The sequence below is a fragment of the Eublepharis macularius genome, chromosome 10 (genome assembly GCF_028583425.1).
Source record: "Eublepharis macularius isolate TG4126 chromosome 10, MPM_Emac_v1.0, whole genome shotgun sequence".
Taxonomy (NCBI): Eukaryota; Metazoa; Chordata; class Lepidosauria; order Squamata; family Eublepharidae; genus Eublepharis; species Eublepharis macularius.
Genome location: NC_072799.1, coordinates 82,096,336 through 82,115,666, shown reverse-complemented (window position 1 = coordinate 82,115,666; position 19,331 = coordinate 82,096,336). Strand labels below are relative to the sequence as shown.

The 19,331-nt window shown below is 38.7% G+C and overlaps 1 protein-coding gene across 2 annotated transcripts in view; it reads left to right on the top strand.

Moving 5' to 3' along the window:
• MICU3 (mitochondrial calcium uptake family member 3) overlaps window positions 1-18,724 on the top strand; it is a 59,947-nt gene extending 41,223 nt beyond the window's left edge. For both annotated transcript variants that reach the window (XM_054990479.1, XM_054990478.1), the window contains 6 exons: window positions 3,589-3,689; window positions 6,553-6,724; window positions 12,288-12,396; window positions 14,925-15,082; window positions 16,484-16,581; window positions 17,547-18,724. In XM_054990479.1, the coding sequence (XP_054846454.1) occupies window positions 3,589-3,689; window positions 6,553-6,724; window positions 12,288-12,396; window positions 14,925-15,082; window positions 16,484-16,552 (609 nt within the window). In that variant the 3' untranslated portion in view covers window positions 16,553-16,581; window positions 17,547-18,724. The remainder of the gene's footprint in view (window positions 1-3,588; window positions 3,690-6,552; window positions 6,725-12,287; window positions 12,397-14,924; window positions 15,083-16,483; window positions 16,582-17,546) is intronic.
• The last annotated feature ends 607 nt before the right edge of the window (window positions 18,725-19,331 follow it).

The following is a 19,331-nucleotide window of genomic DNA, read 5'->3' as shown; positions in this document are numbered from 1 at the left end:
ATAAAGGAGAGCCAGCAAATTACCTCCCATTATCAAATTTGCCTTTCCTGGGTAAGGTCATTGAGAGGGCAGTGTCTAACCAGCTTCAGTGGGTTTTGAATGATATATCAGCTCTTGATCCATTCCAGTCTGGCTTCAGGCCAGGCTTTGGGACTGAGACTGCTTTAATAGCTCTGGTTGATGATATCCAACTTCAGCTAGATAAGAGCACTTGTGCTGATTTTATTAGATCTGTCAGCAGCATTTGATACAATTGACCATTTGGTCCTGGTCGACCACCGAGCCTCACTGAGTAAGAGCTACTGCCTTGCAATGGTTTGCCTCTTTCTTCCAGGGACGCTCAATGAGGGTGGTCGTTAGGGATGAGGGTTCATCTTGACAGGAGCTACACTGTGGGGTTCTCGCAGGGATTGATTAATCCAGCGGATGTTGTTAGGAGGTTTGAGACTGGAAGCCACCAGTATGCTGATGACACCCAACTCTACCTTCTACTTGATAAGCAGCCAGAAGCAGATCTCTCTTCCTTGGCCCAGTGGCTTGATGCCATAGAGGAGTGGTTGAGGGGTAGCTGGCTGAAGTTAAATCCTTTGAAAACTGAGTTCCAGTGGCTAGGAATGACTTTGGCTGTGGGGAATTTGTCACTTCCATTACTTGATGGATCCCAGCTTTCTACTGTGGACTCTGTGAAGAGTGTAAGGGTTTGGCTTGATTCTAAGGTGTCCAATGGTGGCTAAAACAGCATTTTTCCATCTTCACCAGGTCTGACAACTTTCCTCATATCTTTCTCAATCCAACCATACCACATTGATCCATGTGACAGTCACTTCTCATTTAGACAATTGCAACACGCTCTACATAGGGCTACCCTTGAAGACACTCCAGAGACTTCAAGTGTTGCAGAATGCAGTTACTAGGCTGCTGAGGAAGACACCATGGTCAGCTCATATAACACCGATTTTGAAGCAGCTGCTCTGGTTACCGATTAGCTTCCAGGTGCAATTCTAGGTGTTGGTCCTCACCTTTAAAGCCCTTCATGGTCAGGGACCCTCAAACTTTCAGGTCTGCCTCCCCCATTATGATCACACACACTCCTGCCCACTTCATTCATCTTCGCAGGACTGTCTGGTGGTTCCTGGCCCAAGGAAGGCACAGATCCAGAGGAGTCAGCCGTGTTAGTCTGTAGTAGCAAAATCAAAAAGAGTCCAGTAGCACCTTTAAGACTAACCAACTTTACTGTAGCATAAGCTTTCGGGAATCACAGTTCTCTTCGTCAGATGCATGGAGGGCAAGAGGAAACTGGTCAGATATATACCCTCCCTTCTCCACCTATATATCTGACAAGTTTCTTCTTGCCCTCCATGCATCTGATGAAGAGAACTGTGGTTCTCGAAAGCTTATGCTACAATAAAGTTGGTTAGTCTCAAGGATGGCATGACATTCTTCCACCAGAAAGAGGGCCTTTATGATGGCGGTGCCCCCCCCCTTTGAAATGCACCATCAGAAGGCACTCGTGCTCAGCAGGACCTGTTGTTGTTTTGGAAACTCTGTAAGGCAGAACTATTCCGATGTGCCTTTGCTATCTAATGCTCTTTTGTGAAGTGGAGCAAATTGCTGTGCTATGGTTAAGAGCTGTGGGACTGTAATATGGAGAGCCGGGTTTGATTCCCCACTCCTCCCCTTGAAGCCAGCTGGGTGACCTTGGGTCAGTCACAGCTTCTCGGAGCTCTCTCAGCCCCACCCACCTCACAGGGTGATTGTCGTGAGGATAATAATAACATACTTTGTAAACCACTCTGAGTGGGCGTTAGGTCGTCCTGAAGGGTGATATATAAATCAAATGTTGTTGTTATCATCTGCCTACAATTTTTGTCTTAATTGCAGGGTTTTATAGACTGGGGTTGGGACTAGAGTAGTTTTTAATGATTTGTATTAGGCTGTTTTATTGTGATTTTATCAAATATGCTATTTTTGCTTTTAACTGTTGTAATTGTGAACCACTTTGAGATCTTATGAAGAGAAGTTGTATAAAAGTATCCCTTGTTAAAACTGTTGTTCACAAGTATCCTTTTTCACCCCATTTGTCTGGTGATTGCCTATCTTGTTCAATAAAACAGTTTGTTTTACTCTAGCCCAACGGGTTATATGGCCACATCCTCCCCAATAAAGGGATGCTTCTTGGAAGGGTGAAGGAAGGAAAAGATACTCTGGGCCTTCCTTAGCTGAGCTCCCAGCCCAGTGGTGGCAATTGGTATAAGGCCCTTGGCTGCTCCAAGGCTAAAGGGGGGAGATTGCAAAGGGGTATATTTGTGGGGCTAGAGGGCTCCCCAGAAGGGATGCTTTTATTAGCTAGGCTCCCACAAGGCCCTCCCCCCCATGATACCTTCATATCTTGAACTCTCAAGAACGATCACTCACTTTAAATAGCTTTTCAGAATGGCTAGGTATATTAACATATTTATTTCATTTCCCCATATTTAGACCTTTGAATTGACAAGATAGATGTTCTGCCTTTTCAGATGCTCTTTATTGTTACTACTTTTCACAGACATATAAAAGCTTAACTTAACTCACCTTTCTGAGGCAGATGAGTATCACTTAAAAATGCTTAGAACTCTGTTGTGAATATTAGTATTGTAGGGATGTGAAATGCATTCCTGACGATTCGGAAATTTTGAAGATCAAAAGAAATTGCCTTAGTCACCCAGGATGACCCAGGATAATACAAGTCTTAGCATGCACCATACATCTGCCTTGTAAATTGACTTCACACCACTCCAGGAATGTGCCCAACTGCACTCAAAGGGTTTTGAAAGCTATAGCTGTAATGGTCATCTGTCAGTTTTATTTGCCTGAATCAAATGTGACCTTACTTCAAAATCTTTTAGGCCCTGATTATTTAAATGCCCAGTAGATTGAACTTGCATCTTTAGGAGGACAATATTTTATTAGTTAAATAAGAAAAATACATATACTTTGAAGGCATTGGGATGGTTTTTGACTCTGTCCAACAGTTAATTTCACCCTTACTCTGTTCATTCGTGGGTTTTTTCCTCATAGAAAGTGGAAATTTTGACATTTTTGCATGGACAGGTTTTTGCAGAGAGATAACAGCACGGTGTTGAAACCAAATATGCCACTAGCAAGCTGAGGTAGGCTTCCATTGTTTTATTTTCCCCATTAAAATATTGCCTTCAGCTTTTTTGACGTTAAAGGTGTTAGGAGAAAAAAGCAGCTGCAAAGATGTTTTGACTTTCCGTTGTAAGAATGCTTTTAAAAATATATACACTTATTTTCACTGCCTTAATTTTTTTCTTATTCATTTCATTTATCATCAAAATCTCTGCTTTAGTTTATCACCCTTGATCATATCATGTCATAGCATTTTTAAAAATTTTGTTGAGCTAAACCATAATTCACAGTTGACTTGTATATTATATAACCTGACTAATATACTACTAACTAATTTTGCAGATAGCATGAATGCATTCAGTCTTGAAAGCATTTTTTCAAAGCAAAATATTTATGAACTTTGTTTTTTCTGCTAAATTAACTGCAGCTTTAACTGAATTTTACTTTGGTAATTTTAAGCGTGCAGATGACATCGCCAGTTTACTGTCTGATACTACACTGCTGATACACTTTTTTGGCAAGAAAGGAAAGGCTGAACTTAACTTTGAAGACTTTTATAGGTGATCCTTGTTTTTATATTTTGCGCATCTAAAAATGTTTGTGTATGGAATATGAGAAATACTGCATACTCATATATTGTCTGAATGTGTTATCATTTTTTTCCAGTCATTAAATAGTTTCTGAAAGTATTTTTCTAGTCTTACTGTGCTTCAGCGGAATACAACACTGCTAATGGTACATTCAGGTGTTAACTTAACCAGTTATTAATGTGCCTGGAAACATGAATGAGTGTGGGATACACAACATGAATCCTTGCAAACTGTTTTCTGAATGACACTTAAAACCTTCAGGTACTGTTAACAGGTACACATTATGAAGGAAAGCAAATTTGGATGTATCGCACAAGGTGTTTTTGCAAGTATTTAGATAATACATAAATTGCTCCTGCAAGGAGATCTAGCTGAAAAATGTGATAGTGGAATAATATTTCTGTCTTTGAAATACTATTGCCACTAATGCTCTTTTACATTATGTCAAGAAGAAGACTGTTGGCAGTGTACCAGTGGTAGGGAAAGAAAGGGCAAGACAGATTATGGGTATAGTGGGGGAGGGAGGAAACAAGTCTCTATTTCACATTCTCTTTATGTCAGATATGTTGGAAAGGGAACCTTCAGGGCAGGCTTTTGTGATCCCCCCCCCACCCACATGCAGTGTTGCCTTTGCACTGCTCTTCATTTTTTTCTGTCATATATTTCTAGATAGTAAGCAGTTTGATACATAGATTCTAAATAGGGTACTAGAATTCAACTATTTTAGTTTTTTGTAGACTTTGTCACCTCACAAAGCAGTCGTCTCTGTAAGTAGGTAAGTATTAGAGATGGGCACGAACCGGGAAAATGGCAGTTTGTTGCGGTTCGTGGTTCATTGCATTTCACGAACCACAAACCAGCATGAAATTGCCCAATCGTGAACCAGTTCATTTGGTTCGTTAATACATCACTTCCAGGGCATCAGAAGGTCTACAGAAAGCCCCTCCCCCTGTTGCCTAGGAAACTGATTGGCGCCCAGGCTGTCTGCAGTGATAAACCGAAAAGCGAACCAAATGAAGCGGCCTAAAAATCATTGCGGTTCATTAGAAATGCCTTCTGAAAAACCATCGGTTTGTGAACCAAAAAACGGCCTGGTACGTGACGCACTTTGGTTCGTATTTCAGTTCGTGCCCATCTCTAGTGGGTATATATTTCATGAATACAGAGCAGGAATAGTTGAGTGACATAGCCAGATGGCCAAGCTACAGAGGAGATTGTTAAGCAGAGCACAAATATTCCTTATAATTCTTTCTTGAGCCCTTGAAAAATGCTACAGCAAGCATTGACAAAAGTTCTTTGCCTCTAGGAAACAGCCCCATAATTTAGGAGCCAGACTTGTTTTTCAGCCTTCAGGAATTACTGGTACCCCAAAAGCCCACCCTTTTCAAAGTCTCTCATAATTGTATTAAAGCTATGACAAAAGTGCTGTAGTATTTAAACATAGGGATAACCCTAGTTGCCATCACCACAACATAAAGCTAATGTGTAACTATAGTTTAACTTCACCCTAGTCTCTCATAATCTCATTAAAAAGTTCTGTTTAACTGAATACTGGAGCCAGTGTAGAAAGCAATTATTTAAGAAATGAATTAATCTGCTACCACTGAATGGTATAGAGTTAAGTTTAGATTTAAACAAGTAATGACAAGAACTTCATGCACATTTATTTTTGTGTCATACAACAAACCTTTCTGTTGTGACATGAGAAACAAGTTTTGGGTTGGACTTCACTCAGTCTCAGCCAATTCTCTTCTTTCTTATGGACCCTATTCTACACAGCTTTTGCCCATGCAGGTACCATGATTCCAAACGTAACCTTTTATTGGTTAGGAGAGACTCTTTCCTCCCTTTTGCACCGATGGAAAAACTGGTTGGGTCCAACTCTTTAAACTTGCACTGAGAATTGTTGAGATACATAAAATAAAATCGTTGCTGAAATAATAGGCGCTGCTTTTCTAAGTGCAGTGGTGGCCTGGCACCTGGGATTTCCCTTTGCTGCAGATTAAATACAAAGTTTTCAACATCAAGGTCAACTCTTGTATTGTTTGAATATAAAGTTGGCATCAGACTTGATTTTTAGCACCATGTTATACTTTTCAAATGGCCTGGGTATGCAAAATCTTTAAATGTTATAGATATGTTTAAATCTGAATCGATATTAATGAGCCAGGCAATAATTATAAAATGTTATTTATTTTTATTGCATTATATTTTGGGGGTCTTTTTATATAACCAAGATGTTCAAGGCAGTTTCTGGGCAGGAAAATTTGTGGTTTTATGCTAGATAGTATTAAAGGTATTGTGCCTTTTAAAAGAATGAAAGGTGGTAATTTATTATGGATCACATTGTAGCACTGCTAACTTTATTTTGCTTACTGTTAAACTTTTTTAGCATTTCTATGTGGAGTCTACTTAATTTGCTAACGCTGTGTATTAATCTATGCTTCTGTTTCACCACAGTGGTTTCATTAAACTAGACAGCAGCAGTGGTCCCATTTTATGTGCTGATTATATGCATGTTTACTCTGAAAGTAACTCCAATAGAATTCAGTAGGACTTACTTCGAAGTTACGTTTCACAGAATTGCAGCCATAAACATATAGCAATAAACCTCTAAGGAAAGTTTGGAGGGGATTTAGATTCAGATGCAAACTGTGTTCTACCTGCAGTAATAGTCTATAGTCGCCAATACAGCATCAAACCAAACATCTGTTAACTGTTACTGTAACTGATATTGAATAAAATTACTAAAGCAAGGGCTTGAACGTTTTCTGTTTTTGCTTTTTTGTACTAATGGACTCCTAAGAACGTTACTAATATTTTTCTACTTTAGGTTTATGGATAACCTTCAAACTGAAGTTCTTGAAATAGAATTCCTTTCCTACTCTAATGGTATGAATACTATCAGTGAGGAAGATTTTGCTCATATACTTTTAAGATATACAAATGTTGAAAATACATCAAGCTATCTGGAAAATGTGCGTTGCAGTATGCCAGAAGAGCAGGTAAGTTTTCACGCTAGGAACCATTCAGTTGTAAATTTTGCATTCTTGATTATTGCTGTCAGTGTTCGCAAATTAAAAACCATTTACTAGAAGTCTAAATTCTTTGAACATGGTGACTTCTGTAGAATCCTAAGCCATATGGGCTTTAGAAAAAAAGGTGGGCAAGGGGTTACTCCATATTGTTGTAGTGGGAAAAATGGAAGTGTGTGGATGGATTCTGCTCCCTACTTAGGTCCTTTGTATTTCAACAGGGCTTATGTATATTCTGGATGGAGTATACATGTAGAAACTAAAACATGCCCGGGAAATAATCAGAATAATGTTTACGGCTCAGATCTTTTACCCTCAAAGGTTATGAATTTCAGCTCTTCCTAATGGCTCATTACAACAGAATTAAAATGCAGTTTGATTTATTTATTTCAGTTTATGTAGGGTTCATCTTCGTGGCTTTTGTGCAGTCCCATATTGGGACTGCGTACACCAGCCATGGAGAAGATTTCCAGAGTTTTCTAGAAGACTAGGCGTACTCCTCCTCCCTTTGGCACTTTCCCTCCAAAAACAGCTTTTTGCTTCCACAAAGAGAGGATCTCTATGAGTGTTCTCTGCTTTTCCCTCACCACCTCCGTGTGGCTGAGAATTATTTCTTTTAAAAGTTTTAAAACAATAGTCATTAGCTACATATAAAGAAGAAAAGTTTCTGTCTTTCGTTTCATTGTTATGGCTTAAGATAAACCTCTTCAAGATGCTGGAAAATGCCAGCCTGATTAAAAGCACCTTTTCCCTCTCTGGCACCCTTGACTACCAGAGGTGTGGCCTGTCAGAGCCTCCACACAACGACTTTTTCTTCAAGGCTGTAGCTTCCCGCCAGCTTGTTGTCTCCCTGGCACCCTGGATTACCAAGGGCTTAAATCCAGACGTGTGGCCCATCTGAGCCTCCTCACAATGGCAACTGAGTGCCAGCCTCATTAAAGGCACCTGCCCCCTCAGTTCTGAAGGGAGAAGCCTGGGGATATGGCCTGACTGAGCCCTCAGTTCCAAGGCTCTTTCCCAAAGGCTTTGTCTGCATGCCTGCCTGACTGCCCCTCCTCTACTTGGCTGTGTCATCTCTGAGGAGAGACACCTGGAGTTGTAGCTTAAACGAGCTCTCTGTTCTGAGGCTGAGAGGCAGTATCCTCACACAGCTCTTCCTTTGTAGGTTGGTAGAGGCTATCATACTCTCTCTTGAGTACGTGATTGTTCAGTGTCCTTTAGCTAATATGGCTCTCTCCACCAGAGTGCTTGTACTTTGGCAGGGACACTTTAGAGAGCTCCCTGCTTCTTTAGAAGCACCTCTAGATGAATGGCAATGAAACACTAAGCATCTGTTGGGAAGTTGTTCCTCCATAATCTCTCTTATTTGGAGAGCTTCACACCTCCCTCCTTCAGTATGTGAGCTTGTTATTCTCCCAATGTAGGACTGCACAGAAGCCCTAAAGATGAAAACAGGGTTGCACTTACCTGTAAGTTTTGCTCATCAAGTGATCTTCGGCGCAGGCACACATCCCTCCCTCCTGCCCCACTGTGACCTCTGGAACCTTAGTTTCTGGGAGGTCCCTGGCAGTGGCATGGAGAGAACTGAGGAAGTAGGCCCCTCCTCTTCGTCATGTGATGTTTTTGACAGGAAAGCATGAAAATAACAACAACAACATTCAGTTTATATACCGCTCTTCAGGACAACTTAAGAGTGGTTTACAAAAGTATGTTATTATTATCCCCACAACAATCACCCTGTGAGGTGGGTGGAGCTGAGAAAGCTCTGCAAGAGCTGTGACTGACCCAAGGTCACCCAGCTGGCTTTAAATGGATGAGTGGGAAATCGAACCCAGTTCTTCAGATTACAGTCCCATCACTCTTAACCACTGCATCAAAGGTGGGAGGGGCACTCCTAGTCTAGAAATCTCTGGAAATCTTCTGTGTAGCTGGCTTGCATGTGCACAGTACCACTGTGTGCCTGCAGAGAAAACCACTCAGTGAACAGCAGTTTCAGGTAAGTGCAACCCGTTTTCTCTCACATGATTGCTAACATGTTGAAAGTAAGGTTCCACCTAACAGCTGTGTGGAATGCAGAAATTCTGCAGCTGACGGTTTGCTGATGTGTTGTTGGGGGAAGCTTCAGCTGTTCTCATCGCAGTTCTATTAAACAAAAGGTTGGCAACCCTCGTCTTTCCACCACCACTCTTCCCAATAGTGTTGCTGACTTAGACAATTTGTCTGCTTAATATAAAATGCTATTGATGTTTTTTGATGGCTGAATTCCAAATTATAGACATAGGTGGCAATGTACTTTGTTGGAGTCTTTATTTTTTGATTTTCAAAAGGAGACATAACGTACCCAGAATAATCAAGTGTTTAATTAACCAACTATTTGATGACAACAGCACAAATTCACTTCAGTAATTTTAGGGATTATACTTTGATCAGATCATTTCATTTTTAAAAAATACAAATATAATTGCAGTGTGAAAACAATATTGTTTTAACCATTCATACCATTCACATCATTCCTCCTATTTCTGCCTGAACAGAAAGATTCTAAGAGATGGGCAAATATTAATGCTTTTTATCTAGTTCTCTAGTAGTCTTAGCAGTCGAAGGCCATTGATGAGTGAGTGGCCCTTATCAGTGTCTGTCTGGCAGTTTTCAAAGCATTTGAGCAATTGCATAGATGTTAATTTATTTGTTAGGAATCAAAATCCTTAGCAGTGAGTTTGAGCATTAATAAAATCTAGTGGGAGCTGAGTGCAAACCAATAGGGCTGATGTTGCTGGCACTCTTTCAGGGAGGGGGTGCTTTAGATGTAATTTATTTTGTTTGTTTGCAGAAAGGATCAGATGTAATTGTTTTAGAACTGCTTGTAAACAGTTTGACTTTTTTTCCAAGTGGCTATTTTTTTTGTAGTATTGACATTTTGCCTCGTGGAGCTTTAACAAAAAAAGAATCGGTAAGCATCACTTAGCAGTTAACCTTAAAGTGGCAGCCTAAGAGCTTGTACTGAAACAACCACCCAGAGTGGATTGATACCAGGACTCAGATCGCATACTCAACAGCTATAGAATAAAACACAATACTACGCAGAAACATGAATGCGTGTGTTAACAGCGGCACCAACCAGTTCTGAAAAAGGAAATACACAAATCGCCCTTACAAGATTAAAGAGGACATGACAGCACTTATACTAATGGTTGTCCCCCACCTACTCTGTGGAAGCAGGCAGAAAGGCATGGACTTAGGGAAAGAAGAAACATAATTGTGCTTTGTTTTGCTTTTTTAACATATGTGTTACTTCAGTTTTTGTGCCTTAGAGCAGTAGGTGGCAGGGAAAAAAACTCAAAAGGCTCTTCTCTCCATCAGTAGTGGCCCCATTTGTTAAGGGAAACTGGGTATTCTTTGGCTGTGAGATTTTTAAAAGGCTTTATCAATGGGTGGAAATGTGATACAAGTCTGGGTGGCTCATGTAACACTGGACTGTCTCTTTCACCCCCATTTGGAGGACATGAGGTGTCCTTTCTGTGTTCCCTTTCTTTACATTGCTGTTGTTAAACTCATGAAAGAGACGTTCTCAAGCTGGGGCCATCCGAAAGCCTTGTTGTTGCAGTTAAAAATTTGCCTTTGGTAGGTTACAAGTGAGAATTGGGAGGAACATTGATTATATAATGTGTCACACAGTCCAGAGGCTGGCATACAAAGATACTTCAATTAGACTCTCCAAGGTACATTAAAAGATTTAAAATTTAAAATAGAGAAATTCGGAGGAATCCAGCTATAAGTCATAGTTGCAACAGTAATTATACCAGGAGAGCTCTACTTCCCTGGAGGAAGTGGTCGTTCTTGATGACCAGAGATGACTGGACTAGCCTAGGACCACTCGTATAAGAAAGAAAAGGCATAAATTAGTTTTTCCATAATCTTAAATTTTGGATACTTTAGTTTGAATTGTGGTGTTTCATAACTGGTTCAAATTAGTTTTATGGTTTAACCATCTGTTCAGGTTACTTTGAGTACCTTTCATGTAGCTTTTCCAGTTTGCCAGATAGATATTACTGCATATTATTCACAGTAAACATTGTTGACCCAAGCCCTCTTTGAAAACAAGTGTTTTTCTTCCATGCTAAGTACACACCAATACAAGGAAGTGTGCCAACACAGCTATTATTATTATTGCAGCACAAGTAAATTATACAATCAATATAAACACAACAGTTTCGATTCCATTCAATTCAATGTGGCTGCAAACTTGTTCCAATAGACTGAGAGAGTCAAGTCCCATATATTAACGGAACCTCTTTATCACAGGCTGCAAACGGTGCCAGTTGAAGTTAATCGGTGGCGTCCAAGATTTATGAGCTCCAAGGTGGCAACGAGCTATACCGGTCTATTCCTTTTGGCTCGTTTCAAACCCAGTTCTTCATCAGGCCACCAATGTCAGTTAATCAAAGTATTTCGTATCCAAACTCAAAAAGCATTCTGGTTTACATTCAGGTTTACATTTAGAGATCCAGCTCTCGAGTTAGGTCTATTGGAACAAGTTTGCAGCCACATTGAATTGAATGGAATCGAAACTGTTGTGTTTATATTGATTGTATAATTTACTTGTGCTGCAATAATAATAATAGCTGTGTTGGCACACTTCCTTGTATTGGTGTGTACTTAACTATTGTGGAAGTGTAATCTTCTCCCTTTGTTTTGGTTTGGTTTTTCTTCCATGCCCCAAAATCGTGTGATCTGTTTAGTTTAGCTAAAGTCCTGTCAGTACTTCTGTAATCATTTCAAAAAGCTGTCAGAACGCTCTCTCTGATACTCAAAATAAAAAAGCAGTACCCATCTTCAGAATCAGAGAGAGGGGAAAGAGTTAATTTTCCCTCAGATGCACAAATAAAATTCTCCAGCATTTAAGAAAGCAAATATCAGTCTACCCTTACATTCAAAAGGCTGGATCCAGTCAACTTTTCAACTGGAGAGAAGGGAACAAGGGAGTTCTTTGGCCACCAAAAAAAAGCTACGCTGCGGATAATTGGATGAAAGCTGTGTGGGGTGGAGGCTGTACTAAGGATGAAAATTAAGCAATATGTAGTAGGAAAGCTTTCTGGATCCAACCCAGAGGCTTTAACTGAGAAGCCTTACTGCAGACCAGCCAGTTTCAGGTTGAATGGTTTTAATTTATGCATTTCAGTAGAAATTTCAAAATATTAGGACCAGGGGGAGATCTCTGAGCTTTTTATTTTAATTGTTCCTAATTTCTTTATCTGACATTTCAGTTTAATCTCAGAATTACTCACGTTTAAAGTAATTATCGTGTATAGCGGTTTAAAACATTGAGCAATGTGTAAAGCTTCTGTCCGTTTGGTGGGCTCCAGAGAAAGACCGCTGTGCTACTGGGAAAAAAACTCTTTTCTCCTGTTTGGTGCAGATTTGTAGTAAGAGGAAGGAATTGTCTCCACCCCTGCTTGCTTCTTACCATGTGTAAGGCTACTATTGCTAGTTAAGCAAGGCTGAACTAACACGGGCATTTTTCTTAATTCAACAGGGTATTACATTTGATGAATTCAGATCATTTTTCCAGTTTTTGAACAATCTAGAAGATTTTGCAATTGCAATGCAAATGTATAATTTTGCAAATCGTTCAATTGGACAAGGTAAAAGTGTCTAACTTCAGCATTTCTTTTTTAAAAAACAATTTTTACATATGGTTCTGAGACATTTGTGACTATCACGTGCAGTTGGTTCCGACTCATGTAGAAAATACTGTGTGGTAATGTTAGAAATATTCATCCTTCTTGCTTCCCTACCTCATAGAAGTTCCAAGATTAACAAGAGTAAGGCTACCCAGGAGACATAATACATCTAACAGTAACCAAGCTGTTTTCCACCAGCTAATAAATACGTGTAAGTTAGAGCTGGCTAGCTGTCTTGCGGTGTGTGTGTGTTCTTGTTTCAGGGGAATAACTACTGATCTCTTTAGAGCCACATTTTCTCCATACTACTATCTGATTGCAGTTCCATTGGGTTTCCCCACTACCTTTTCTTTCCTTTGTTCGCTCATGGAATTTACTTTGTTTTGGGAGACATAGCCTATACAGGCCAATTCTAAGCAGAGTTACGCTCCTTTTGGCCTGTTGACATCAGTGGATTTAAAAAAGTGTAGCTCTTTAGGATGTGACAGATTATTTCCCACAGTCTTACTTCTGGTGGATTAAGAATTTGAGCATATAATTCCTTAGGGTATAAACTCTAAAGGGCAATCCAATACCTCTTCTACTCAGTGTAGACCCTACAGTGCATATTTGATACTTGTTTTAGAATTCACATTTTTCAAATTTAATCACTGCATTAGAACCAACTATTCTAGCACCTACTGGTACTAAGCACTTTGATCCTGCTGCATCTAGCTCCACTTACTGGACTCAGGTAACGTTACGTCACCATGCTGTGTGACCCTGTGGCTGGACTATTCCAATGCACTCTACATGAGATATTCTTTGGAGACAACCAGGAAAGTGCAATAAATGTAGCAGCAGTCCTTTTAATTGGATCTGGTCACATTATACCTATGTTAGATAACTACATTGGCTGCTAGTGTATTTCCTAGCTCAGTTCATAGTGCTGGTCCCTTTAGAACTCATGTAACTGAAGGACCACCTCTCCTTAAATGAATTGTGTGATAATGTGACTGTTTCCAAGGTTGTGTGCTGTACTTCCTTTCTTTGAGGAAGTGAGATCACCCACAATCTGCGTTAGGCCCTTTTCTGTAGTACTGTACTCCTATGAAATATACTGCCCTTCACGTTGAGGGCTGGCTGCATTGTCTCTGTTGTCTTTTAGAAAAGCTTGTTCAACCAGAACTGTTTCAGAGATCCTTTCAATTTATTTACTCGTTTTAAGCTGGCAAATTGTGGTTGGCTAACAATTTGAGATTTTAAAAATGCATAGAGCCTTATACAAAATACATTAAGCTACAATGAAAAAATATATAGAATATATAATAATATATTTAAGTTGCATGGGAAATATAAGCAAAATATATAACATAACTGAATTTCATACTATTACTCCTATCCCTCAATTAATCTGTTATAAAAAGGAAAGGAATACTTCTAGATAGAATATCTGTTAACATATTTTTGGGGTTTGGGAGGGAGGTTCAGCACAAGGTGAGACTTTAAACAGTTTGTATTCAACATATTCAACCTCACAATATTTGGTATATTAACTTATTAGCTTAGCTGCTAGTCTATTTTAATCTTAATTGTACGTTCTACATTTAATAAATTGATCTATTGTGTATATAGAAAATTCATCCACTCATACAAAAAGAGCATAATAAGAAGAATAATATTGAAGAACAGTAAGTAACAGAATATATAAACTTCAAAATAAATGTTCCCCTCCATCTCCATTTTGTTTTTAAACAGCTGAGCTGGACAGGAAAGGCAGTATAAAAATGTTTCAAAGAGAGAAAATCTTCATTTTTCGTTGCATTTCTAGCATTTAAAATGGAGAGCCTATACTTAACTGGTATCTAAAACCACAATAACAGTTTATAGTTCCTGAATCAATTTCACAGCATCTTCAGTAATTAACACTGGGCACATGCATGCAGTGACTCAAAGGAAGCCACGACCGTCAATTTGCAAGACCTGAGCAAGGCTGCCAACGATCAGATACTTTGGAGGTGGTTAATTCATAGGGTCACCGCAAGTCAAAAGCGACTTGTCAGCACGTAACACACATGCATGCAGGCCAATATATGCCAATGTACATATGAAGCTGTTTTACACTGATTCAGACCATTGGTCCATCTTTCTCAGTGCTGAGTTTCTCTAACTGAAGATGGATGGAAAGGGTGCACTCTGTAATAGGGCCGTATATCCTCTTATTTCATGTGCTTAACAATAGTACACCTGAGGAGCAGGAACAATGGGTTAAAGAAAGAATTTGGATAGAGGTAGTTTCAGGTAAGTAGCCATGTTGGTCTGCAATAGAACAGCAGGATTTGAGTCAAGTGGCACCTTAGAGACCAACAAGATTTTCAGGGTATAAGCTTTAAAGAGTCAGAGCTCTCTTCTTCAGATACAAGTTCGAGTGGAGATCCCTGACACTAAGTTTTTGAATGATGATCAAGCCATCGCCATCATATGTGCCGTGTGTTTACTTGCCTTTTTAGATGAGTTCAAGCGTGCTGTATATGTTGCTACGGGTTTGAAGCTTTCAGCGCATTTAGTGAATACAGTCTTCAAAATCTTTGATGTAGACAAAGATGATCAGCTGAGCTACAAAGAATTTATCGGTATTATGAAAGACAGATTGCATCGAGGATTCAGGGTGAGAGTACAGATGATCATTTAATCACCAATAAATTATATCCCAATTGTGCTGGGATATAAGTACTTAACATTGCTGTTTCCGTAACAATTTCAAATGAGGTTGCATAGATGGTAAATTTTTTTTAAAAAATGAATGTTGTCTGTTACAATAAGCATTAACATTAGTCTTATTGTTGAAATGGTGCTCATTCTTTAGTCAGGGTTACTATACGTGAAAAAAAATGCTCGGTTATTGAACCAGTGTTGAGCTTTTCCCTCTTATAGCCATGTCTAGAGACATAACCTGATCTAGCCTACTGTCCATCAAGTAGGTCCTCAGTTCAAAACTGCTTGCGTGGTCGCCATAAGTCTGTTGCAATTTGATGGCACTTTACTATTATTATTTCTTCATTACAATTTATGGACTGTAGAATTGCTGTCTCAAATTTCTTGTAAGTCAGTCACCTCTACGGGTAGTTTTAAAGGTTTTATCTGTTGCCTGACTGCCCTCTAGAGACAAGAAATGGATTAAATTGTAATCAGTGCAAATGAATTTTATCACAAAGTAGTTCTCTGTAATTCCATATATATAATAAATTCCTGCATTTAATTTCCAGGTTTAAGTGATGTGCGTCCTTCTGTGACTATCAAAAATGCAGTAAACTTATGGGTGGCATTTACTTTAAAACCTGAAATAGAAGATTTAATATTTTAGGTTAATAATTAAAACAAAAGAATCTTTGCAGGCAGTCCTTTCTTAAGTGAACCAGTAAGGCTTACATCTTCCTTCAAATGGTAATTTCCTTTTTCGTATTCCAAATCTTTTTTTAAAAAAGTGTAATAATATAGTTGAGGAGTTAAGTGATTGGAAAATAAGACTGTATTCATAATCTATCTATACCATGACTCTAAAGAAATAGGAATACATTGTTCTTTACTTCTGAAGATACAGCTCTGTCTTGCAAATATATTACTTTTGAAATAACTTACAGCGCAGGCCTAAAAAGTAATTAGTAATCTTAATTACTTACAGTGCAATCCTGTTTAGGATTGCTCTGCTGCTCATCTTAATTTAAATTATCTTTCCTTTACATGATCTGGTATGTTCAACTGCCATGCTGTGAATGGAAAGTCAACAATGAACACTGCTTCATAGAGTTTTCTTTTAGATGAAGATTCCACATCTTTATTACAAAACATACATTTTATTTCTTTCTTACCAAGATACAAACTCTCGGATTCTCGGTGTGAAAAGCAATAATTGTCTTGTAGACAGTTGCAGAACTTTCTGTGCTGTGACTAATGTACAGTATTTGCCATTTCATCTTAGTCTTTTATATTTTAATGTTGCTCTTCTAACACTCACTTCTGGCTGCATTCACACTGGCTGCAAACTCACACTTTGTATTCTGCTTCTTAGGGGTACAAAAGCATACAGAAATACACCACTTTCAAATCCTGTGTGAAGAAGGAACTCAATAGCAGATAAAAATGGAATGTCTTTGCTGAACAGTGTTTGTAAGTTTACTTAAAAGAATATTTCAGTGCTTCAGCTTTTCAGTGGAACGTAGTGCCTAATTAAAACATTCGTATAATCCACCTTTAGACTTTTTCCTGAATTAAAAAAAAAAAAACTGGAGGGAAGGGATTAAAAATTGGATAACATATTGTTTTTCTATGTGCCGTTTTTGCATGTAGCATGTGTTAGCATTTCAATTTTAGATTACAGATTATGGGGGAAATTTAACATTTTTCAAAATAATATGCTTTATTTTGGTTAATATAACCATGTGACCTGGTTCATATGTTCCTAGAGGCTGCAACCCTAAATATTATGTTCATTTGAGTGCCATTAATTTTAGTAAGAGGACGAGACTGTTGTATTTATGCTTGTTGGTGGAAACGGTGTTTCTTTTAGCTAAGACAAAACAGTATTATTTTGAGTGAGCTTTAGTCTGCAAACATGAAACAAAGAATATTGAGACACGTAGGTAAATTTTAATCGCATGACAAAAATGCTATTTGTCCAGAGATATATATGATTTATATGGAGATGCAGCAATCTCGCCTGCAACCTTCTTGCTCAGTGTCTGGGGATTGAGGAACAAAAAAGTTCTCTTATTTAGTCCTATCCCATGTAGATTCCTAAGAACCAAGATATTTTTTTCTTACTATAAACTTTTGGCTTAAGAAAAAACGAAAATTAAAATGTGATTTTTTAAAAAATCTATCTTGAAGTGGACTGAACTAGGATGTCTTTCTTGAACTAAGGGTTAAAATAATTACCCATGTATTGGAAAGGAAGGTGCATTTATAGGAGATCTTTTCGCTACTTCTACACAGGCCACAGGAATGTTGGATTGTTTTGTTTTAAATATACTTGGTGATGGTGGCTGCCAAAATTTACGTAGCTTTTATGAATCATTTAGCATTTCTTAATTTTTCATGGATGTCTTTAAGACTGCTCTTCTTTCCTTTAACAGGAAACCCCAAGTACATTTTGAAGGACTACTATGTTTGTGTGATAACTAACAAGCAAGCACTTCAGAAAGGTTTGGAAGTTTTGAGATCTGCTGAGCTGAACGCAAAGACAATTCCACCTTGGATTACCATAATTGCACTTTTTTTTTGCCTTGGAAAATATGAGGAAAGAGAGCAGTAAATAAGCCAAACATCTACCATCTGTAACCATGTACAACATTTCATCATTTTCAGCTACAATCCTGCAACTTGTCTGCTATCATTATAAGCTTTATTCATTTTATTAGGATGAGAGACAGTGACACGGAAAGTCATCCTATTAGGATTTATTTTTTATAAACAGCCATGTGTTATATTTAAAGAACACTTTTACAAGTAGCAACTGGATCTGCACCCACATGGCAGTTTCAAAAAGGTTGAAGTCCTGTTTATCACCTGTTTGGTGAGGAAGAAAAAATGCCAGCCTTTCACTCCCTTTTCCAAATACCTATGTGATAGAATTTAACCTTTTCTTTCTTTCCATTTTTAAAAGACTTGGCATGCACCGTGCCAGTTATTGGTACAGTGAGGAACTACACTTGCGGCGTCCAACTGGGGATAAGCCTGCTGCATGTGCAATTCCCCAGGCTGTACCTCGCTGTTTCACTTTAAATGTATTGGTTACAAAAGTCTGTAAAAATGTGAATGTATTCTAGGAATGTATTTTTAATTGTGTGGTATTTATTTTGTTTTCAAATAACAATGCTTTTGCTTAGTATATTTTTACACTAGTGAATGTGCCTTTAATAACAGCCGTGGAAAAACTGTTTCCATGAGATGTTATAATAATGTGAACATATCTTCAGTAGGAAATGGGAGATGAAGCTTGATTTGTACCAGAAGACAATAACTTTATAGCAGAAAGCTATAAGGGGCTGGATCCAGACAAATTTTTCTGCTAATGGGAGGAGTAGGGTAATTTCTACCAATTCCTTCTTCCTGATGCAAACTCCCAATTTGCCCCTTGTCCCGAAGAAACAGCATTTTTGGGAGATGGGTGGGCTGCAGCAGGAGGGGAAGATGCAGGAATATTCTGTTCCATTGACAGAAGTGCCCTGCGTGAACAGAAAATTTAGTCTAGTTCAGGACTTTTTTTCAGTAGGAACACAGTAGAACGGCGTTCCGGAACCTCTTAAAAATGTTCACATGGCCGGTGGCCCCGCCCCCTGATCTCCAGACAGAAGGGAGTTTAGATTGCCCTCCACGCCAGCAGCGCGGAGGGCAATCTAAACTCTCCTCTGTCTGGAGATCAGGGAACGGGGCCACCGGCCATGTGACCATTTTTGCCGAGGGCGATTTAAACTTTTAAAAACTCCCCCCTTGTTCCAGCTAACCCAAAGTGATGTCATTGTGCAGTCCTGAGTTCCACCACTGAGTTCCACCACCTCTTTTCCCAGAAAAAAAGCCCTGGTCTAGTTCCAACCCAAGATTTTGAAATAATGTAATTTAAGAAGTTCTTACAGTGCAGCTTAATGTTTTAACAGTTGGCAAAGGAAGTTTATGATATATAGTTAGATCTATGATCTTTTTTTTTAATAGACTATCTGTAGGCCACCTAAACACAGCTATTCTTATTTAATACAAGTGTCTCCAATTATCAGATCTGTTAAATTAGTAATTCTTTTATGATTATGAAAATCATTGTCTTAACTGTCTTTACTTGCACTCAATAAGTTGATTCATATTTGCTGCCTTTTAATGGTTTATTTATGGACAGTATTGCAAAAATGAAATGTGAATATTTCCTA